The sequence below is a fragment of the Chiloscyllium plagiosum genome, chromosome 10 (genome assembly GCF_004010195.1).
Source record: "Chiloscyllium plagiosum isolate BGI_BamShark_2017 chromosome 10, ASM401019v2, whole genome shotgun sequence".
NCBI classification, from domain to species: Eukaryota; Metazoa; Chordata; class Chondrichthyes; order Orectolobiformes; family Hemiscylliidae; genus Chiloscyllium; species Chiloscyllium plagiosum.
Window position 1 is genome coordinate 62,865,333 of NC_057719.1, and position 23,267 is coordinate 62,888,599.

The 23,267-nt window shown below is 40.5% G+C and overlaps 1 protein-coding gene across 17 annotated transcripts in view; it reads left to right on the forward strand.

Moving 5' to 3' along the window:
• The window catches only part of LOC122553704 (alpha-(1,6)-fucosyltransferase), a 747,121-nt gene extending 735,689 nt beyond the window's left edge, over nucleotides 1-11,432 (forward strand). For 16 of the 17 annotated variants that reach the window (XM_043697917.1, XM_043697905.1, XM_043697906.1 and 13 more), the window contains one exon: nucleotides 10,535-11,432. In XM_043697917.1, the coding sequence (XP_043553852.1) occupies nucleotides 10,535-10,864 (330 nt within the window). In that variant the 3' untranslated portion in view covers nucleotides 10,865-11,432. The remainder of the gene's footprint in view (nucleotides 1-10,534) is intronic. The other variant, XR_006312793.1, reaches the window with a different exon arrangement.
• The last annotated feature ends 11,835 nt before the right edge of the window (nucleotides 11,433-23,267 follow it).

The window sequence follows — 23,267 nt, forward strand, 5'->3', positions numbered from 1 at the left end:
AAAAAAATCTGGCCGTTGGTATATAGTGTAAAAAATGAGAAATTTGACAAAATAAAAGAGTTGTATATTACTTTAACAGTGAACAACATTATGCAGAGGGATCTCAGTGTTCTGGTCCAAGTCTCAAAATACTAGTCTGAAGGTATACCAAGTAATTAAGAAGGCAGTTGAAATGCTTTGCTTTATTACAAGAGGAATTGATCATAAAATCAAACATGTTGTGTGAGACCACATCTTAAATACTGTGGCAGTTTTGGTCTCCCTTTTTAAGGATATAATGTGTTGGCAGCATTTCAGAGGAGGTTAATCAGATTGATACCCATAATGAGCGGGTGGACTTGTTTGGAATGGAATTTAGAAGAGTCTGGATTGGCTTGATGGGTCCAGAATTAGGAGATCCTATTTAAAAATTAATGATCACCCTTTTAGGTCTGAAATGAAACAATTTTTCACTCCGGTTGTGAGACACCAGAATTTCCCAGCCTCAAAAAACCGCAGAGGTAAGGTAATTGAATATTTTTAATGTAGATGCGGATGGAATTTTGACACATGTAAGTATCAAAGATATTTGAGACAGCTGGCAATGTTCTTCTGACTATAGTTTCGACTGCTACTGCTGCTGTCAGCTGCTGCTCAGCATTACCCCAGTGTACCTCCTGCATTCAAGATTCATGTTTTATCTGAATGCATAAATGGCATTATTTCACTTCAATGATTGGGACAGAAATCATTGTATCATGGATTAAACAGTGTCCCCTGCCTGGATGTGAAATTGGGCCAACGCATCAGTGCTTGAACAATCTGTAAAGCAAGCCATTTTTCTTGACAGCAAGCTACAGTTCAACTGCTGCACGTGTTGCTCACACTGTCTTGCACTACCAGCAGAAGCAGTTTTCATGGATCACACAGAGCAGTATAATACTGCCTGAAAGCTGAGAAAATTCTTTATAATTGTTCATACAACGCTAGATATTGTTTGAATTTAATAACTTCCATTGGATTGGAAAATCTGCAGGTACTTCAAACTTGAATGTTGTCAGAAATGGAATTTTATCATAGAATCATAGAATGGAAACAGAGTCCCTTTTGTGCAGATAGAGACCATTTTGCTCATCGAGTCTGCATCAACCCTCTGAAGAGCATCAGCCCCTATCCCTATACCCTACATTTACCACGGCTAATCCACCTCGCCAGCATCTCCCTGGCCACTAAAAAGGCTTTTTTTTTTAGATGATCAATCCACATGACCTGCACGTTTTTGGACTATGGGAGGGAATCCATGCAGACCCGGAGAATGTGTAACTCCATACAGACAGTCACCCAAGGTTGGAATCGAACACAGGTTCTTGATACTGTGAGGCAGCTGTGCTAACCACTGTGTCATGCCACATGATTCTGTCCTGTGGCAGCACTGACATTCATGACTAAGACATAACTTGTTACCAAGTTTTCAAAATGGCAATAACTTAACTTTCGCACAGTCCAAACACACAAATGATGCAATACAGAAACTGAAGACAAGGCAAGGAAGGGAATCCTGCACTCTGACTCCTTCTAAGACATCCTGGAAGGTCATAAGAGAGTGTGGGACAGGTGTGGGGGTCAGAGCTTGCCATGGGCAGACAGAGATGAGATAAAGAGACATATACTTCTTAGTCAACAAGTATTCAGTAAATGTGTCTATTTTAAGAATATGTTCTCCTATTAATTATCAACAAACCTAATAACTCCACAAATACCATGAGTTATTTTTTAAAGCAGGTTTAATAGAAGCAAGTAACCTTCTTGAGGAAATTTTAGTGATAGACTTGCTCCTTCAAATCAGGTTGACAACTCAACCACAGAGTTAACACTTGAAGTGGATGAATGGAAGTAGGGTTAGAAGTGTAAAACAAGTTGTCTTCCCACCCAATCTAAGCCACCTGAATTTGGGATTAAAATTAGCTACATTAAAAATTCTAAATAAATAAGATGATGTGACAATCTTGCACATTTGTGTATACTACTGCAATGTAGCACAGTTGATTTAGTTAAAACATTCTTGCAGAAAGTAGATACTATCTCAGCAGAAGTAGAGATTTGTAAAGGGGCAGGTTGGGTGATAGAAATGACAAGACAACAAGTGAGGACCATAAAAGTGAATGGAATGGACACAATGAGGTGGAAGTGTTGAGCAGCTCTTGCTCACTAGGCTATAGGCTAAGTACTGGAAAATGGAATTAGTATACTTAGATAGTTGCTTTTGACCAGCAGAGATCTGATGGTCTGAAAGGCTGGAGATCTCCCTGATTCTCTGACTGCTGCTTTCCTGAAGTTAGACATTTTCCTTAAAGTGGTACGTACCTTGCCACATTTCAAAAAGCCTCCCAATCCATTTGCTGTTCTCCCTCAAGAGAAAATCAGTTCTTTGCAATGTTTGATACACAGCTTCATCTTCTCAAGAGGCCATTTCATAATTTTAGTGCAAACATTTTGTAGTAAAAATCTGAAAAGGTGGAAAGTAATTGCAATATACTTGCATTGAGTGACATGAGTGCACTGTGAGGTCATTAGACTTGGAAGCTCTTTTATTCCAGTTATCATATTTTAGTCATTTGGTGTGAGTAAATATTTTCCAAAGTGGTCTCCCCAATAAAGGGGTCACGACAAATCCACAAATAAATGATGGCATTTTTCTGAGAGTATTTCAGAGCCATTTATTTTTCTAACATATTCAAATGTCTGTTGATGGGAATTTTGACAAGTACAATTTTTTAAATCAAGTCTGCCCCATTTTTCTTAGCAAGTAAAAATTCTGCAGGTTCCATTGTTCAGAAAGATGCCAAGACCCAAATTGAAACACAAAATGCTGCTTTGATTTTCTTGCAGAGTGCTTTGTGCAATATAGGACATTTAAAAAAAAGTAATTACAGCTTGTACCCGAATCCAAGTGGATGGCCAAATTGCTGTTACCTTTTAGCTGCTCTGAAACATATTGCGTGAGAGTTAGTTCTTGTTTTATAGTCATTGAACAAAGTGGGTTATGGTACAAAGAGAAATGCACACCATCTCAGAATCAAAGCTTTGCTGTTGCTTCATTGTGCTGTACTTGCAGTGCACAACATCAGCACAGATAAAAACTAAAGGTGGCTTTTCACCTTTGTTCTAATGGAACTGCAAGATGCATGATTGGTTTTGGGAAGGAAGGGTATTCATTTTATCTTCATAACTATAGCTTGTTGGAAGATTGCACAAAACTGTCCAGTATTACAAATTGAAAGGAAATGAAAATAATAATTTCTTTGGTTGGTGTTCGACTGTTAATGCCCTTGGTATACTCTGTTCATAAAACCTAGCCTGATCAGGATGGGAGACAAACATGCAGTAATGTCTTAAAAAGCAGGAAAGCTGAAACAACATGTTTGAAATGCTCAGCAGGTGCAGAACCATCCACAGAGAGTGGAACAAAGTTCAAGTTTCGAGTTGGTAACTTATCATCAAAACTGAAAGGCTTTAGAAGTTTTAGCAGTTTTAATAAATGTTTGAGGGCTTGCCACATGGTATTTGAATTAGATTGGGTTCAAATTGGATTTGTTTTGGATTGGATGGAAAGCAGAGGCAGTGAGGATTTGGGTTTGGTGTTTATGAATAATACAGGTAAAGGGAAACGGGACTACACTTAAGGCATGGCACAAGAAACAACAAAAGTCTTCTTGCAAGAGACAGAGATGTCACTGGTTGTACTCAGGGAAATGTTTTGGCAGGTAAACTGGAGGTAGCATTGCTTGACAGAGTTAACCAAAAATTGGCAGAAATAATTGAGGTATGAGCACAGCACTTGGGTTTAGAGGAAATGTAATAAGGCCAAGTATTTTAAGTCATGAAATGTCTGGATTGGATAATGTTCTGTTACATTTGAAGTGGCTGGAGAAAGAAGAAATGCGAGATGGCAGAGAAAAGATTAGGAAAGGGAAATGTAATTTAACAAAAACAGGAAGTGGGATTGACAGAATTAGAAGTGTCAGAGAAAAATAAAGCGAGGCAGAGTGAATATCGGCTGAAAATGGTATGGTTGAAATAGGAGACATTAGTGCTGATGCAGGCTCTGGTTTGGAGGATCTGACTGCTAAAGTTGATGTTGAAAAGGAAATGTTTATGGGTTTCCATAGGCCCTACTAAACCTGATTAAAAGGACATGGAAGCATACTTCACATTATTTGCGAAAATAGCTGAGAAAATTAATTTGACGGAAGAGGATTGGACAGTACCCTTGCAGAGTAGATTTATAGATGAAGCACAGGAAATTTATGTTTCACTGTCAGAGGAGATTTCTCGAGAATTTCACACCAAATAAAACTACCTTGACTGTATATGAATTAGATATAGGCACTTTGAAGGAACAGCCTGGGTGAACCCATATTGAATTTGCCAGCATCAAATAAAGTAATTTTGACAGGTTTGGTAAGAGCAGTTAAGGTAAAATCACAAATGAGGTCTTGGGTTACTCTCTCCGAGAAATTTTAAAAACTCACAACTTCCCATAATAAGAACTCAATGTTGAGGATAAAGGGTTGCAACTGCTAGGCAGACAACAATAATAGCAGCCAATTAAGAGTTAATCTGTAAAACTAAGCTTTTCTACTATCACACTCAAATTGGAAAGGGATAGAAAAGGAAAAGTGGAAGGAAGGCAAGTAAGCAACATAAGGAATGACTAACTGGAAATGCCTTGAGGTGGTCATGTCAGATCGGAAAGGAAAATACTGAGGATGGAGGTGAAAATCAGAACTCAAGGTGTTTCCACTTTAACAAGCTGAGACATCTTTGTTCAGAATACTGGAAGTTGAAAGGGGAACATGTAGAACTTTTAAGAATTTGCAAGCATGAGCCTGAAAAGGACACTCAGAAGAAAAAGGTCGTCAATCAGATTGTAGCTTTAACTCCAACTCAGCGACTGAAGACAAATGCTGTTTCAAGTGTGAAAGAAATACACAAGGTCACTGAGAAGGGTTCCTGTCAAAGGCAGAATCTAATTTCATAACTGTTCTAAGAAATACAGGTGCTACTCAAACTTTCTTGCTGGAGAAGAATTTTGTTTTCCCTCCAGAAAGTTCAGTGAAAGCCCAAGTGTTGGCACATGGGATAAGTGGAGAGTCCATCCCAGTCCCATTGTTGTCTGGACTAATGGTAGTCAGGGTAGTTCAGAAGTTACCTCTGGATGGAGTCGAGTTACTTCTGGTCACGGCTTTGCCTATAATCACAGAAAGCCCAGTGAGGCTACACAGACAGAACAGCTGCAGGGGTAGGTTCTGGGTATTTTTCCATCATGTGTGGTGTCCAGGGCAATGGGGAAACAAAGTCCATCGCCAAATGTCGCATTAATACCACAAGCAGCTGTTCAAGTAGAATGAAGATTGTTCAAAAGAGATGGTTAGTATGTCGTCTTTAGTTGAGACTCTGATCCAGAGTTAACAAAGTTAGCAAAGCCAGCTCACATTGAAGCTGAGTCTGAAAAGGTTCCAGAGTGCTATTTTTATCAAAAGCAGAGTTTTGATGAGGAAGTGGAGACATCTTCACAGACCTGCAGATGAAGAACGGATGGTTGTTCATCAAATAGTGCTATCGGCCAGATATCATACGGAAATATTGTGAGTAGCACATTAAGTTCCTACAGCAGCCATATAGGAATATGGAAAACACTGTCATCAATAAATAAGCACACAACCAAGATGCCATAAAGTTGTGCAGTTCCGTAACACACGTCAGAAATGTTAGATGCTAGGAAAACATCAATATGTAATCAGCCCAATACTTTAGATACCTGTATGAGTTTTTGAAGAACTATTTAATAGTGTGTTAGTGGATTGTGTTGGACCATTACCAAAATGAAAGCAGGACATCAGTACAAATTATGGACGTGATGACCTGCTTCCCAGAGATTTTATTTAAAAATGATTTCTGTGAGGGTATGAATGGTCGACTAAGGTGTCATCTGATATAAATTTCTAACTTAATGTCCAAAACTTTTCATCAGCAGTTTGGAAGTGAAACAATTGAAATGAACTGTGTGTTAACCACAAACACAGAGAGCTTTGGAGAGTCCCATCAGATTCTGAAAACTATGGTTATGGCATCCTGTCACAAGATTAGACTTTATTGTTTGCAACCTGAGATTCTCCAAATGAATTATGGGATTCAGCCAATTTGAAATGGTTTATGGCCATGAATTTAGATAAATGGATCAGAGAGAAATTCTTAAATGAGGATCAAGAATTTACAATGCTGGATTATGTGTCCATGTTTCTAGAAAGACTCATAACAGCATGTAGGATAGCACAGGAACAACTGAAATTTCACAGCAAAAATGAAAGCATGTTCAGGTAAACATTCAGCAATGAATGTGTTTCAGGTGGGAGATGAAATATTGGTATTGTTGCCTTTACCAAGGTGACTCTTTGTAAAAAGAAATGTTCAGTGGTTCAGATAAAATAGCTAGGAGGGTTAGTAAAGTAACCTATCTGATAAATAGTTCTAATCATAGAAAGAAGAATCAGTTACGCCACCTAAACATGCTGAAAAGATATTATCACAGGGAAGATGGTAAGGAGGAACAAGTGTGTCACATAATAAGAGTGGTGGAAAATGACTGAGATAATGAGAGTGAGGTAGAAGGAGAGGTAGACAGTTCTTAAAGTGAACTTCCTGCAATTCAACTCACTCGCGTGAAAATGTTAAACAGTCTTTTCATATTTAGGGAAAGGACAACAGGAAGATCTTGTAAGACTCCTGAGAAAGTAAGTGGTATTCTATGAGGATGTTCCTAGGTGTTTGACGTCAGATAGACATGATGTGAATAGAGGATAGTCAGGACCAATAAAACAATATCCTTATCGGCTGAGCCCAGAGAAACAAGTTCAAGTCAAGACAGAGATGCAGTACATGCTAGAAAAACACTGCATTGAATATAGACAAATCAGCTGGAATTCATCAGTAGTATTGGTTCTGAAACTGGATGGATCAACTAGACATATAGATTATAGAATGGTGAGTACGGTCACAAAGACAGATTTGTCCCCAATTCCACAGTAGGAAGATCGCATTGATAGATTTGGCAGTGCCTCGTTCCTTGCTCAGATCGATCTATTGAAATGCAAGGGCCATTAATATCAAGGGCTAAAAAATGTCTGCTCTTGACACATCAAATGTGTCAAACCAATGTTGTCTGATGCCCTTTGTGTTAAAGAGCACAGCGGCTACATTCCAGAATATGAATCAAACTGGAGTTTGTAACTACGTAATCTTTCAGATTATGTTGTAATTTATAATAGCATTTGGGAAGAGCATTTAAGACAAATTGAAAACCTGTTTAAGCAATTATGCTTGGCTGGGTTAGTGATAAATTTAACAAAAAGTGAATTTGCAAAAGCAAGAGTGACTTATGCAGGACATGTGGTTGGACAAGGATAGCGAAAATGAAGGATAAAATAGAATTTCTGGTTCCTGAAACTAAGAAAGTGTAGGATTTTTAGGAATGTGTGAATTTTATTGGAAATTTGTGCACAATTTCTGTATGATAGCTATACAATTAACAATTTTGCCTTGAGGAGCTGAAGTTAATCTTAATAAATGAACCAACATTTGGAGGTGTGGTTTAGTCTGGTCCATTACAAAAAAACAGTAAGAAAAGTAATACTTCACCATGGGCAGAGACTTTGAGATTGTTGCCAGCTTTTCAGCTCTTTGATGTCTACATTTTTACAGGGAAACAAGGAAACTCTAGTTTATACTGAACATAATCCATGAGCATTCAATGAAAAGATTAAAAGTCAGAATGTGAGACTTATTCAGATACAGCCTTTTATTGCAACCATTTAAAGTAAAAAAAAACTGTCCTTATTAATGAAAAAGGTAATATGATTGTGGATACATTATCCTGAAAGTAAAATGTCAGATTCAGTTAAAATTTAGGAAATTTCAAGCCTTGTCAGCTTGTATAAGGGGAAAAAGAAGAATGAATGGATCTAAGTCTAATATTGTTTTTCTATATTACATGTTTATAGTGAAACACATTTTCAAAATGGTGTTTCATTTTACTCAGTGATGGAGGCATGTAAGAACTGTGTCTTTTTATTTGTGTCTTAAAAAACTGTAGACTGTAAGGAGAAAGGCCTATTTTTAAAAACAAGGATTTCACAGCAAGGAATTCGATACTTGTTGTGAACTCTGTATTTTGTGACTATGGGACCTTGCAATGTGCAGTTCATAAGGAACCAAGGAGTTGCTTCAAAGTGAAGCTGATTGGTTATCAGCTAACTGAGCAGGTTGCAACTGGTAACGAGTTCCAGAGAGAAAGAGAGCGAGACAGAAAAGTGTGTTGTTGTTGGCAGAAGCTGGCTGTTCTGTGCAGTAAAACATTAGTTTAGACCATTTGCCCTTCTTGCAACACTTGCTTAGTTGTGACTTTTGAATTGATAAATCAGAGACATTTTCCAAGTGAATCAGTCACTCTATTTCTTTCAAACCGCTGGAACCGGAGAAAGACAACCAAATACCAAGGGCCTAGCTGATGACCTCAACATCAAAAACAGGTAGCAAAGGTATTAAACTGACATTCCATTTCTTTTTGATCTCCACCAGCAATCTAGTTTTTCTATTTGTTTCTCTGTTTGTTTGTCTCGAAGGGGGATATATAAGGGGATTCAAGTTTCACTTCGTAGTATTATACGTCAATGATTTTTATCTGTTTACTGAAAGTTATAGTACAATTGCTTTCTAGAAATTTCTTATTTAGTACAGACACCTGTGCTTTTTTTAACAGTCTTGGTCTGAAAGTCAGGTAAATTGGGGCATTGTTCATATCTTTTAAAAAACTTTAACATTTAGTATGACCCCAGGAATATTGTGTCACAGTTTACGGCACACTACCCCGATAGGTCATAACTGTACCGAGGTAATAAAATGAGGGTTAACGGAGACAAGACGAAAGGTGATATCTGATATTGTATTAAAATCACAAAAAGAATGATGAGACAAGGCAATGCAGGGCAGTAAAGAAACTATAATGGGGCATCCAGAGGATGTAGGAATGGTAATTGAGGAATCAGCAACAGCATCTACTGTCTGAGAAAAAGTTAGGGAATCCAAAGTTGAGGCTGTAAAGTTGCAAGGTGCAAACTTGTAAGATGTGTTTCTGAAATTTCTGTGGAGCTTCATTCTTGTAAGAGGCCATGGACAGACATGTCAAAGTTCACGTGAGAATTAAAATCACAAGCACTGAAAACATGGTCATTGATGTGAATTGAATAGAGGTGTTCAACACAGCCAACTCTCAAGCTGTATTTGGTCTCCTCAACGTAATCTAGACCACACCGTGAATAACAAATGCAGTTTACTGTCTGTCACAAGTACAAGTAAATTGTTGCTTCACTCAGAGAGGAGTGTTTGAGTAATGGGAAAGGAGGAGAAGAAAGGGTAAGTGTTGCATCAGTTAATGCACATGCACAGCTTACACTTCGACCTTGGAATAAAAATTGTATGGAGTAATGAAAGAACTTATTTGGAATATTAGCAACAAGCCCGGAAACTCAGATTCGTGTTCCAGCAGTCAAAGGCCCTGGAAAATGCTAATCCCAGTAGACAATCATTGCCAATGATACCAATGATGTCTTGACCATGTTCATTGGATGGTTGAAGGCTATATACCCAAAGAACTGGCAAATAGGCCACACCCCATTGGACAGCTTTTTAATTTAGGAAATTTAGCAGCTGATGTACATTTGACAAATTCCAACAGCAACACAGTGACAGTAAGTAATAAATGTTTTTTATTTGGGGATATTGACTGAAGGATAAATATTGGGCAGGACACTTGTGTAACTTCATGTTGCCCTCAGATGGATTTTTTTACATCCATGAAAGCAGGCAGATGAGGTCTCCATTTAAATATTTCATTCAAAGTTTGGCACTTGTGACAGTGTCGCCCTTCCCCAGTACTGTACTGGAGTATCAGCTTTCAGTTTTGTGCTGCTGCCTTGGAGAGATTTGAACCTGGAAACTTACAATCCAGAAGTGAGTATTCTATGGCTGCCACATTTATTTTATGTTTTCAATAAAGGTGTGTCATTGGCTCGGCCAGCATTTATTGCTTATCCCTCACAGCACTGGAGGAAGTGATGTTGAGCTGCCTTCTTGAACTACTGCAGTTCTGGCAGTGTAGGGACACACTCCGTGCTTTTAGGGAGGGAGTTCTGGGATTTTCACCCAGCAGCAGTGAAAAGACGGTGATGTATTTCCAAATCGGGATGGAGTGTGGTTTGGAAGGGAACTTGCAGGTGGTGATGTTCCCATTATCTTCCGCCCTTGTCCTTTTAAGCTTTTTTTAACTTGGGGACACTTTTTTTGTTGTTGTCTTCCTATGATCGTTATCTAAAAGAGTCCTTTCATAAGCTTGGCAAATGAATTTACATGCATTCCAATTTTTGTGGCTTGCATTATCAAGCAGCACAGTTTTAATTGGAGTAGTCTCAACAGTTAATGTACGTTTCTGCTTTTTTAGGTTTGTCGAGTGGCCTACGAGATAATGCAGACGTTACACCCGGATGCTTCGGCGAATTTCCGTTCTCTGGATGACATCTATTACTTTGGTGGGCAAAATGCGCACAATCAGATTGCAATTTACCCTCACAAACCACAGACTCCAGAAGAAATTGTCCTGGAGCCAGGAGATCTGATTGGTGTAGCGGGCAACCATTGGGATGGTTATTCCAAAGGTATCAATCGAAGGAATGGACGAACAGGACTGTACCCGTCTTACAAAGTGAAGGAAAACATTGAGACTATTAAGTACCCAACCTACCCAGAGGCTGACAATGAGAAGCCACAGTAACTACAAAGACACTCTACAGCCTTAGTGAATGTATCTTGCCATAGATCTGAAATCCAGCCAACTTGTCATTCAAAACTCTATGGTCTCCACAGATGCATCTGTCTCCCTCCATTGTCCTGCTGTTGATCGTGTTTGGTTGTCTGCCATTAATTCACGTAATCCACAGTGACTGACACTGCGCCATTGTGCAGGTTAGAGCATGAGCAAATGTGTGTTCAATCATGGTGCCTAACACTTTTTGACTTTTAAACCTTCTGAAAGAACCACGCCCAGCATTAGTACTGAGGTGTTCTGAACTCTGATCTACAAACAGAGGTTGAACATATCAAACACGAGATTTGATCACAAAGACTTAACCTATTCCATGGCCTGTCTGAAGTTCTCACGAGAAGTGATAGAGTACATTTTCTCCTTTCAAGAGTAGACAAAGGGAGGAAGAGTCCGAATAATCCAGTGCACATCCTCATTTCACAGATTTTTGTAAAAGCAAGATCATGGACTGAAACTTTAATACATGACGTTTCCAGACATTGTCTTTGATAACAAAAATAAATAAATCGAAATGAAACCAGTTAAGTCGGTGTTTTTCATCCTTGTGGCAGCATGTTGGGTGTGGCGATATTTAACTGTAATGATAACATGGAGAATATCTGACCACTTATGGTCCCCAGTATTTCAGCTACACAGTTTTTAAAAACTATTTGCTGATCAGCTCACATTGATTAGCATTATTATTTTTACCTGTTGTTATTATATTCGTTAAGTCCAACACTATCTGATCGCAAGATAAGCCTAGTGTTAAAAATTCAAAGTGAAACGTAAAACTATCGATTGAATCATTTATGGTGGATGCGTTTTATTTTGTATTTCTGTGGCAGAGTCATCATTCCTTTTGTGTTCTCTCTGTTTTCTGCCAAATCTTCGGATTTAAAAAGGATGCAATGTTAGCCTCAAATCTGCTTTCCTCCATCTTCTGGCTTCTTAGCATACCTAACAACTGATAGTGGTTGTAGGTTTCCATTTATTTGAGCTTGAGCCTTGATAGTGAGTTGACCTGATCACACAGAAGCATAGAAGATAGGAGCAGGAGGAGACCACCTGTTTCACATTGCATGTGCTAATGTTGACACTGATTTGATTATCCCTATACTTTGTTTATATTCACCTGCTATGCCTCAATATATGCATATCTGTTCTTTAAGTTACTAATACCTTCTAGAAACACAGAAGATAGGAGCTGGAGGAGGCCACTTAGTCCTTCGAACCTGCTCTGCCATTCATCATTTTCGTGGTTGATCGTCCAACTCAATAGCCTAATCCTGCTTTCTCTCCATAACCTTTGATCCCATTCGCCCCAAGTGTTATATCTATCCGCCTCTCGAATACATTCAATGTTTTGGTGTCAACTATTTGCTGTGTTAATGAATTCCACAGGCTCACCACTCTTTGTGTGAAGAAATGTCTCCTCATCTTTGTCCTAAATGGTCCACCCCCAATCCTCAGACTGTGACCACTCGTTCTGGATGCACCCACCATCGGGAACATCCTCCTTGCATCTATCCTATCTAGACCTGTTGGAATTTTCTAAGTCTCTTTGAAATCCCCTGGACTTGTCTGAACTCCAACAAAAACAATCCTAACCTAGTCAGTCAATCTCCCCTCATACGTCAGTCCCGCCATCCCTTGAATCAGCCTGGTAAACCTTCGCTGCACTCCCTCAAGAGCAAGAGCATCCTTCTTCAGAAAAGGAGACCAAAACTGCACATGATACTCTAGGTGTGCCCTCACCAAGGCCCTGTATAACTACAACAACACACCCTGCTCCTGTAATCGAAACCTCTCGCAATGAAGGTCAACATACCATTTGCCTTCTTTACTGCCGGCTGCACCTGCATGCTTACCTTCAGCGATTGGTGCACAAGGACACCCTGGTCCCACTGCACACTCCCGTCTCCCAATTTACAGCCATTCAGGTAGTGATTTGCCTTCTTGTTTTTGTTTCCAAAGTGAATAACCTCACATTTATCCAAATTAAATTGCATCTGCCACTGTTTTCCCCACTCATCCAACCTGTCCAGATTATGTTTAAGGACCTCTGCATCCTTGTCACACTTCACCCTCCCACCCAACTTGGTATCATCTGCAAACTTTGAGATGTTACATTTTGTTCCCTCATCCAAATCATCCTAGTACCATACCATACAATGGGGTCCTCGCACCGATCCCTGTGGGACCCCACTAGTTATTGCCTGCCAATTTGAATAGGATCCATTAATTCCTACGCTTTGTTTCCTTTCTGCCAACCAGTTTACTATCCATCTCAGTACACTGCCCCCAATCCCATATGCTTTAACTTTGCACAATCATCCCTTATGTGCAACTTTTTCAAACGCTTTCTGCAAGTCCAAATATACCACATCGACTGGCTCCCCCAATCCACATCGACTGGCTCCTACAAGTTACGTCTTCATAGAATTCCAACAGATTTGTCAGGCATGATTTCCTCTTCATATTTCCACGCTGACTCTGTCTGATTCTGCCACTGCTTTCTGAGTGCTCTGCCATAAAGTCTCATTCAAAACCATTACTGCGTACAACTGTAGCACAGCTGAATTGAATATTTTCAGGAGCAGCCAGCTTATCTCCCTTCTATAGCCTAGTTTGACTGATATGTTAATGGTGGAATTTTTATATTCACCCAGGCTGAGATGAATAATCCAAGCACAGGCACCCAATGCAGGGATGGGCAAGCGGATCAGAGGACCTCCTTGTGAGCCAGCACCTGCTTGGCCAAAGTGGCCATTAACTGATCCAGGCAGCAGGCCATGGAGGAGATTCATTGTGCCTGACTGTTCTCCTCTGTATCACATCACACTCTGGTAACTGGTGAGAGGGAACACACAGTGCTCACTGGCACAACAGATATTGGTGGGCACCGCAGGGGCTGGAGTGCATCATCATCCCAGATCATGTTATTTAGATTTGGTAAGTTTTCATTCACTTTATATAAGTTTCTGTTAACTGTTTGGTTATGTTTTTGTTACAGGTTTTGCACAGTATATTAAGCTGACTTTTGGTTTGCTCTGAAAGAGTAGTCTGGAGTCAAATGACAGGTTAGCTTGTTGCATTGACTCCAAATGGATCAGTCACTCATTGTCCTGACACATTGAGCCATTTGGAACCTCCACGTTTATATGTAATCTGTGCAGGTAACCCATGATATTGAGATGGTTCATTGTTGAATAGTGAAAAGACCACATATGGCACTGCAGTTGTGAAACTTGTGACGATAACCTGCCCCTGTATAGCCAGTACAGATTCTAATTCCTGTAACCAGGAACCAACTGAGTTACCCTTTGATACAGGAATGTTGCAGACTGGAAGATGCCTTTGAGTTTCCAGCTCCAGGTCAAAAGAGAAGACAATAACAATTTCAACTGGATATTTTCCCTATCTTTCCTTTTAATGTTTTCCACATTTCGAACTAAGACTCTCCAACTTGAATGTTTGCAATGACTAATTTCCCGCAGTATCACTCACAAAGTGTTTATGCTGCAAAATATGGAACATAATAATAGACCCACTGTTTGCAGTCATTGAATAAACCCAAAGGCATAGTTTGCGGAGTATTTTAACGAGTGTGCTATTTTTGTGTTTAAATTCCACTATTATGTAAATATAGGCTTTTACAGCTCAGAAGGGAGCCATTTAGGCCTTTGTATCTGTACGAGCTTTTGGAAGATCTCTCCTGTTTATCCCTCATCTCTGATACCAATCTAGTGAATCTCATCTGTACCCAATATAGGGCCTTGAAATCCTTTCTAAACTGCAATTCCCAGAATTATTAGTTAGCTGAAGCCTAACTAATAATTTATAAAGATTTCACATAATTTTCTGGCATTTGTATTCTATGCTTCTCTTAGTCTAGCCAAGTACTTCAGGTGCATATACACTGGATTAACTGTATCAATTGGGGATGACAGCTCTTTTCAAGGGCAATTAGGGACGAGGAGCAAAAGCTGACCCAGCCAGCAATGTTCACATCCCGTGAAAGAGCAAGGAAACTAGATCACATCTGTTTTATGAGTCATTTTGTCAATTTGCCCTGCACCTTCAACTATTTCCATATTAAACACCCAACTCATTCTGTGCCTGCATCCCCTTCAACATTGGTACTTATTTTATATTGCCACAGTCATTCATCCTTGCAAAATGTATTGCTTCACCTTTCTATGCATTAAATCCTGCAGTCACTATTTCCCCTCCAGCTTCACTACTTTTCTGTGTTGTATGAAAATGTTTGAAAAAACACGCATCTGCAGCCTTCGTTATTGTTCAAGGTTTGTTATGTAGTTCATCTTCTTTTTTCTTTGCCTGTTTTTAAAGCTCTGCTTGAAGAATATGATGGTAGTGATGATGGTCCCTGTTAAGGTGAGTAGGGACTAGGAACTGTATACAACTGTAGTTGACATTCAGTCACCTCTGCAAATTGGTGGTGTTGTTGGGTCTGAGCAACTGGCAGAAGTGGGGATCATGTGTTGCACAGACGAGTTGCTGAAAATGGGAACATTGTGAAGGTGCTGAGGCAGATGAAGGAACACAAAGATACGGTAAAATTAGGTGAGAACTACTTGGACATTACTACTGTTGGTGATTTAACCTGAGGGTCAACACACCTCTGGCGAGGGGAGGTTGAGAAAGAGGGTCACCTTGTTGGGAGTCAGCTAGCTTAGTTGGCTAGATGGCTGATTTGCAGTGCAGACTGATGCCAACAGCGTGGGTTCAAGTTCCTGCACCAGCTGTGGCTATCATCATCAGTCATCTTTTTCTAGTGAGAGAGCAGTCCTACAAGTGAAGTGATAGGGATAGACAAGTGCATTTTGTTGTTTTCAGTTATAAGAAAGCAATAGTGAAGCAGTTTTGTGATGGTCATTTCTTATTGCCTTAAAAATACACCAGTGCTTTGATCCACAATTCATCTTAGGCCACTAGAGTGCTGAACTGTTCCCCAAAGGTTAACAAAAATGTTCATGGGGTTACATTTGAGTATCTAGTGCATACAGCAGAGGTTCTCTTTCTCATGATCCATGGTTCACAATATCCTGGTGTGCAGAACTGGTGCACTCACTGCCCAACATGGAATCTCTGTGCAGCAAGATCTTTTAATTGTCACCATTGTTTTTAAAATTCTCTGAAATAATCTCCGACAGGTCTACACCCCTGAGATCTCTGCAATTGTCCAATTCAGGCCATTCTCACCTGGAAGCCTGGTGGAGGTAGGTTCGATAAAGGTATTCAAGATGGCACCGGATGAATATTTAAATAGTGGAAAAAAGTAGAAGAGTTTGGGGAAAAGACAGGAGAATGGCACTAAGTCATGCTGCTCATTTGGAGAGGCAGTGCAGACACAATGAGCTGCATGGTTTTCTTGTGCACTATAACTTCCTGTGACTGATTATCTTTGCTCCACCATGGTCGTCTGTGTATTTGACTGGTTTAGTCCAAAGCTCTGGAAATTCTCTCCCTAAAACTCTCCTCCTCTATAAGAATCTCTCCTCCTTTGCTTAAGATAACCGATTATCGATATCTTAAGCAAAAGCAAAAATTGCTGGAAAAACTCAGCAGGTATGGCAGCAGCTGTGGAGAGAAAGCAGAGGTGACGTTTCAGGCCTAGTGACTCTGCTTCAGAACCGCCTTCAGAAGAAGGGCCACTAGACCTGAAACGTTAACTCTGTTTTCTCTTCACAGCTGCTGCCATACCTGCTGAGCTTTTCCAGCAATTTCTGTTCGTTTTGATTTCCAGCATCCATAGTTCTTGGGTTTTTTACTATTTTAATGTGGTTCAGTGTCAAATTTCTTTTGAAAATCGTTGTCAAGCTCTGTGGGGTGTATTTGCTGTATTGAGGCTTCTACATGAATGCAAGTTGTTGTTGACTAAATATTAGGAAGACTGAAGCCATTAATGTTTGATCTGTACTCCAAACTCTGTTCTGTAGCTGTAAGTTCTATATTTTTGCTTGGCAACAGCCTGAGATTCAATTTTTTCACAGAGATAGGACATGACCTCTGACCCTACTGTAGCTATCTATATCAAAATTGTTTTGCTCAGCTGATAAACAAATTGTCAGGCGCAGTCCACATTATGGTTTCCCTGGTAACCACCTATGGCTGAGTTGTCTTGAATTAATAAAACAATTGTAAATAGTACGGCCTGATGTATGTTAACAAACAACATCCATCATGATTCAACATGATGTGAGAAACAGCATTCTGCTTTATCTTGTACAGCTGCTGGATTGAAGATGATTTCCCAAACAGATTGCAGTTGGTCAAATCTTCTGTACAACAAGGTGACCAGGCAGCCCGTTTTACGTCTTATTTTAAACAATAGAAATATGAATCAGGTGAGAGGTAAAGTTGGCTCATGACTTGCATTCACTTTTACCCTATTGGCCAGTCTTACCCCAATATTGCATGGGTTTTAGCCTCTTGTGTGTTGAATCTCAACACCATCTGGAGGCTATGAGGGTAAATAATATGGGAATGAGACAAATTGGATCCTTCCTTCAAAGAGGTGACACAAGGACAATGAACCAATTGTCAGAATATTGAGTACAGGCATTGAGAGGTCATGTTGATGCTGTACAGGACATTGGTTAGGCCACTTATGAAATATTGTGTACAATTCTGGTTTCCCTCTTCTCCGAAGGATGTGGTGAACTTGAAAGGGTTCAGAAAAGATATTTACAAGGATGTTGCCGGGGTTGAAGGATTTGAGCTATGGGGAGAGGCTGAATAGTTTGGGGCTTTTTTTCCCTGCAGCGTTGGAGGCTGAGGGGTGACCTTATAAAAGTTTATAAAATCATGAGGGGCATGGATAGGATAAATAGTCAAGGTCTTTTCCCTGGAGTGGGGGAGTCCAGAACTAGAAGACAAAGGTTTAAGGTTCGAGGGGAAAAATTTAAGAGGGACCTAAAGGGCAACTTTTTCACACAAAGGCTGTATAGAATGAGCTGCCAGAGGAAGTCGTCGATGCTGGTACAATTGCAGCATTTAAAAGGCACCTGGATGGGTATATGAATAGGGAGGATATAGAGGAATATGGGACAAGTGCTGGCAAATGGGACTAGTTTAGGGTAGGATATGTGGTCGGCATGGACGAGTTGGACCGAAGGATCTGTTTCCATGTTGTACATCTCTGTTATTCTATGACCGAATGGCCTCTTTCAATACTGCCATTCTATAAAGGGTTTAATGCAGTAACCAGAGGGTGCTTCTATTTGGGAGGTAATAATGGGACGACTGAGAAAACATTCACACTATACATATGTATAGTCCTCAACTCCTTTCCAAGCTTACAGATTGTAGAAAATTAATTCCGGTATAAAATGGTTGTAGCCTGCAGCTATTAGCGGAATGACAAATTTTAATAGTCGTTAAGACTTTGGTTCTGAAAGCAGATACCTTGCTGATAGAAATTGTTAAATATCTGAGTGAGTATAATTGCACTTAATGCAGTTAGAAGGGACCATTGAGTTTAAAATGCTGATAGTTGGCATTATGTGTGAATGTGCTACATCATGTTTATTGGTGTAGTAAATGACATAAGTGATGACATTTATTATTTTGTCTATATAACTGTGGCTGATAAATCAGCAAAGTAGTGGTCTTCTGTGGAGCTACTTTCAGTTGTGGCAAGGTCAATTGAATTACTTTTGAATAAAAGTCACAGATTTCATTATAGCAGTAGATTTGGCATGTTGACCTTCTAGCTCTGCTGGCAAGGTTGAAGTGCAAAACCATTCTGATGGACCTCAGGGCAGCTCTCTTCCCCCTTCCTCACCTGGCCTCCAACTCCCTGCTACCTCCACATGCTGCCATTTTGCCCCCCACATTCTACTCCATCCAAAAAAATCCCATCTCTCTCTCTCTCTCTCAGACTATTAGATGTGAACATCATCAAACGTACTCCTGCTGGAAATGGTTTAACAGCCGATTTGCCACTGAGGACTACACGAGCAGCACCTCCAGGTTGCACACTATCCACGCTTGTTGATGTTTCTTTGCAAATGAGCGTAAGAGGTATAGTTAGTAAGTTTGCAGATGACACCAAAATTGGAGGTGTAGTGGGCAGCAAAGAAGGTTATCTCAGATTACAATGGGATCTTGATCAGGTGGGACATTGGGCTGAGAAGTGGCAATTAGAGTTTAATTTAGATGTGCTGCATTTTGGGAAAGCAAATCTTAGCAGGGCTTATACTCTTAATGTAAGGTCCTAGGGAGTGTTGCTGAACAGAGAGACCTTGGAGTGCAGGTTCATAGCTCCTTGAAAGTGCAATCGCAGGAAGATAAGATAGTGAAGAAGGTGTTTGGTATGCTTTCCTTTATTCTTCAGAGTATTGAGTACAGATGTTGGGAGGTCATGTTGCAGCTGTACAGGACATTGTTTTGGCCACTTTTGGAAAATTGCATGAAGTTCTGGTCTCTTTCCTATTGGAAAGATGTTGTAAAACTTGAAAGGGTTCAGAAAAGATCTACAAGGATGTTGCTAGGGTTGGAGGATTTTAGCTATAGAGAGAGGTTGAATGAGCTGGGACTGTTTTCCCTGGAGCGTCGGAGGCTGAGGGGTGACCTAATAGAGGTTTATAAAATTATGAGGGACATAGATAGGATAAATAGACAGAGTCTCTTCCCTAGGTAGGTGGAGTCCAGAACTAGAAGGCATAGGTTTAGGGTGAGAGGTAAAAGTTATAAAAGAGACCTAAGGGACAACTTTTTCACGCAGAGGGTGGTACGTGTATGGAATGAGCTGCCAGAGGAAGTGGTGGAGGCTGGTACAATTGCAACATTTAAGAGGCATTTGGATGGGTATATGAATAGGAAGGGTTTGGAGGGATATGGGCTGGGTGCTGGTAGGTGGGACTAGATTGGGTTGGGATATCTGGTCAGCATGGACAAGTTGGACTGAAGGGTCTGATCCCATGCTGTACATCTCTATGACTCTATTGACTCTAAATGCTTTGTCAGAAGTCTAGAATTGCCTGCCTACCAGTATTGTGAGAATGTTATCACCGCAAGTGGTTTGGGGCTGTGAAATGAATGAAGAATTGCTTGTTACCCACTACCTAACCTGCAATTTTGTTCCAAATAGCTCTAACAATCTCATGTAGTAATGTTGTCTTGGTACATTGAGCATGAACTTCTCAATCAAGGGTTACTTGACTGGCACCACAGGTGTTGGGAGGTCATGTTGCGGCTGTACAGCCTCAAACATCCATTCCTTCCACCACCAATGCTTAGTAGTAGCAACATGTTCCATTCAGAGGATGCACTGCAGAAACTCTTAAAGGCTGCTTCGACAGCTCCTTCCAAGCCCGTGACCACTTCCGGCTAGAAGGACAAGAGCAGCAGATATGTGGGAAGATCCCCACCAAGGCACACTCTGTCCTGACCTGGAAATATATTGTTGTTCCTTCATTGTCACTGGTCAAAATCCTGGAGCTTGCTCACTCTCTCTTACAGCATTGTGCATCTACCCACAGCCCATGGACTGCAGCAGTTCAAAAAGGCAGCTCATCAACTAGAGATAGGATGCTGGCCCAGCCAGTGATGCCCAGATCCCATTTGTGAATAAAACAAAATACATTGACAGAAGGTAGTGGCAGCAATTTTACTGCATGGTGTGGTGAAGACTATGCGCATGCAAAAGATCCCACTGTCTTCTCTCTTTGGGAGCCTGTTCCTAATGTCAGGCAGCATTGAGCACCATTGTGTTTACCTTTGCAGATTGGAGCCCACTCATGATGTTGACACCTGAGCTACAGTTTTAGATGAGTGAGGCTGTAGTGCTGCCCTGCCCTGTGAACAAAGGTGGTCCAACAGTGGTGTCCATTACAAAGCTAACTTTTCCAGCATTAAGGCGTTAGTTTCTGAATTCTTCTACCCAGCCCTTTCAGTAACACCTGCCTCAGCTCGGACCTTGGACTTTTCAGCACATCGAACTGGGTAGAAAAAAGTTATCCTCAATTCTGAGGGACAGACTAAGACGAAACCTGACAGAAAAGAGTTTGTCAGCCAGAAGAGAATAAGGAAGGTAAAAAGTTATTGGGACCCCAATGACCGAAAGATGAAGGAAGGCCCCTCTAACCCACAGGGCTGAGTTGCACCTCTCTTTCACAAAATTACCCCAACTCCAATCAGATTCATAGCTGTACTTCTTACCTTCTGCGTTTCCCTCCACCACCAGAACTAGCCCCCCTCCCCTCAAACCCACTAAATTCAGATTAATCACAAGCAGATATTGGGTCTCTCTGAGGACCAATCCCACAAGTCCCTGGTTGCAGCCTCTCAAATTTGCAAATTCCACTCCCTCTGACTTCTCTCAGACCATGAGAGTTAGAAATTCTTCATGGTCATGCTCCCTGACCTCCACGTCGCTGCCTGTTTTGGGAATCGTGTGCTCTCAGTACTTCTTTTAAGGCTATAGCTGCAGGACCACCATTCTGAGTAGAAGTATTGTGAGGGTTCACATAAGTAATCTCTGAAAAGATGGAGCTAACCTGTGATAATTGGCTGAGTAAATTGAGTGCATATTCTCTGAGGTTTCAAAGCACGAGTAGCAACCTCATTGAAACATGGACAATGAACAATACACTGTGGATATTTACAGCTTGGGGACATAGTCTAAGATGAAAGTGGTATTGTTGAATGTGATGAGGAGAAATTACTTCATGTAAAGGATTGACAAAATATGTAATTCAACACTCCACAGGGTTGTTAACTGTTTTCCCCCGCCCATTCAGTTAATACACTTAAGTCTGAGACTGATTGTGAGTCTTCCAGGAAATCAAGGGATATGGTGAGTCAGTAGGAATATTAGTTGAAGTCTCCTGTTCATTTTGTTCATGTTCTAGAGTGGGGTGGCCTCAAAGTGAACCTGTAATGCTTTATAACCCAGTCTTGTGGCTTGGTTAGCTCAGTTGGCTGGATAGCTGGTTTGCCATGCAGAGTGACAGCAACAATGTGGGGTCAACCCCTGCACCGCCTGAGGTAAACCATGAAGGAGTCTCCTCCTCAACCTGTCCCCTCACTTGAGCCATGGTGACCGTCAATGGGAGAGCAGTCCCCTGGTCTGGTAAGACTACGGTGACTTTCCCTTTTATATAACCCAGGCTACTCCAGGTACCTGCAATAATCCTGATACTGGCAGGCACCCAAGGGCTAACTGGAACATTTGGGCAGGTTAGCCATTCAATGCCTGACCCAGCCTTTTGGAAAAGAAGGCCATTTTTTCAGAATCATGACAAGAAACTGGAACACTGGACACCATCAATGAGTTCTGTGCCTGCCAGCCTGCCTTAGGTCCCACCCCCACATCAACATCCTCTCCACTGATCCTGACTAATGTTAACATCCAATAACAGTTCATATTCCAAATGAGAAGTGCGAGATTGTCAAGTCAAATCATATCTTCCCAAAAAAAAGTAACCTGAGGGAATTAGCACAGTCCATCATTCATTCTGATATTTCCGAATCTCTCTCAAACCACAAAAATCTTCAATATCTTTGAGACAAGAGAATTCGAAGTGACGGACTCTGGGCAAACTGTTTGTATGTGATAAATGAATGCAAAATATTTTACTACTTTCGCAAAGAGGAATTGACGTTTAGGAGCTAAATACAATCAAAGTGATGTTTAAAAAATCCTCCCCAAGGTGGGACGTGTAAAAGTAAACAATTACTTCTGACAGGAAGCTAAACCTGAAGAGATTACAGTCAATAGCAGTCATCTGAACAATGCATAATGTTAGCAGTTGGAATCTAAAGAACTTTTGCAGATGTATGTGTGCATATGCAACAGACAAAGTTGAAAAAGAAAGGAGATCAAGCTCAAAGTTAACACCAGGCCCTCTAAATTCTAGAGGGATCACCAGAAATAACCCCTGTTTTGGTGATGAATTGATGACAAATTGACCATTGTCTCAGGCCCAAATGTTCAGCTCTCCAATAGGACAAGAAGACACAAGACCTGAATCAATATGTATTTCATTTCAGCAGCAAACGAAAGACGTTTGCTCAAGCTATCTATAATGTGAGTCTCGTGTTCAATTCTTCAACTGTTCATCGTACGTGTGTGTGTGTGTGTGTCTGGTATCTGTTCTCTGTTCACTGTGTGTGATTAGTGAAGCCTGACAGTGATCACTTCAGGAAAGGGCAGCTAAACTGAAGTAAGCTACAGTAAGCATGAGACCATTGAATAAAACTGTGTTTGCACCTACTCAAGATATCATCTCTGCTTATCTCCAAGACATAACACATGATGAGCATCTATACCAAATGGAAAGTGAAATAATTGAAACATCTTGTATGCTCTTTCATTCAGGCAATCAGTATTAATCTTGCA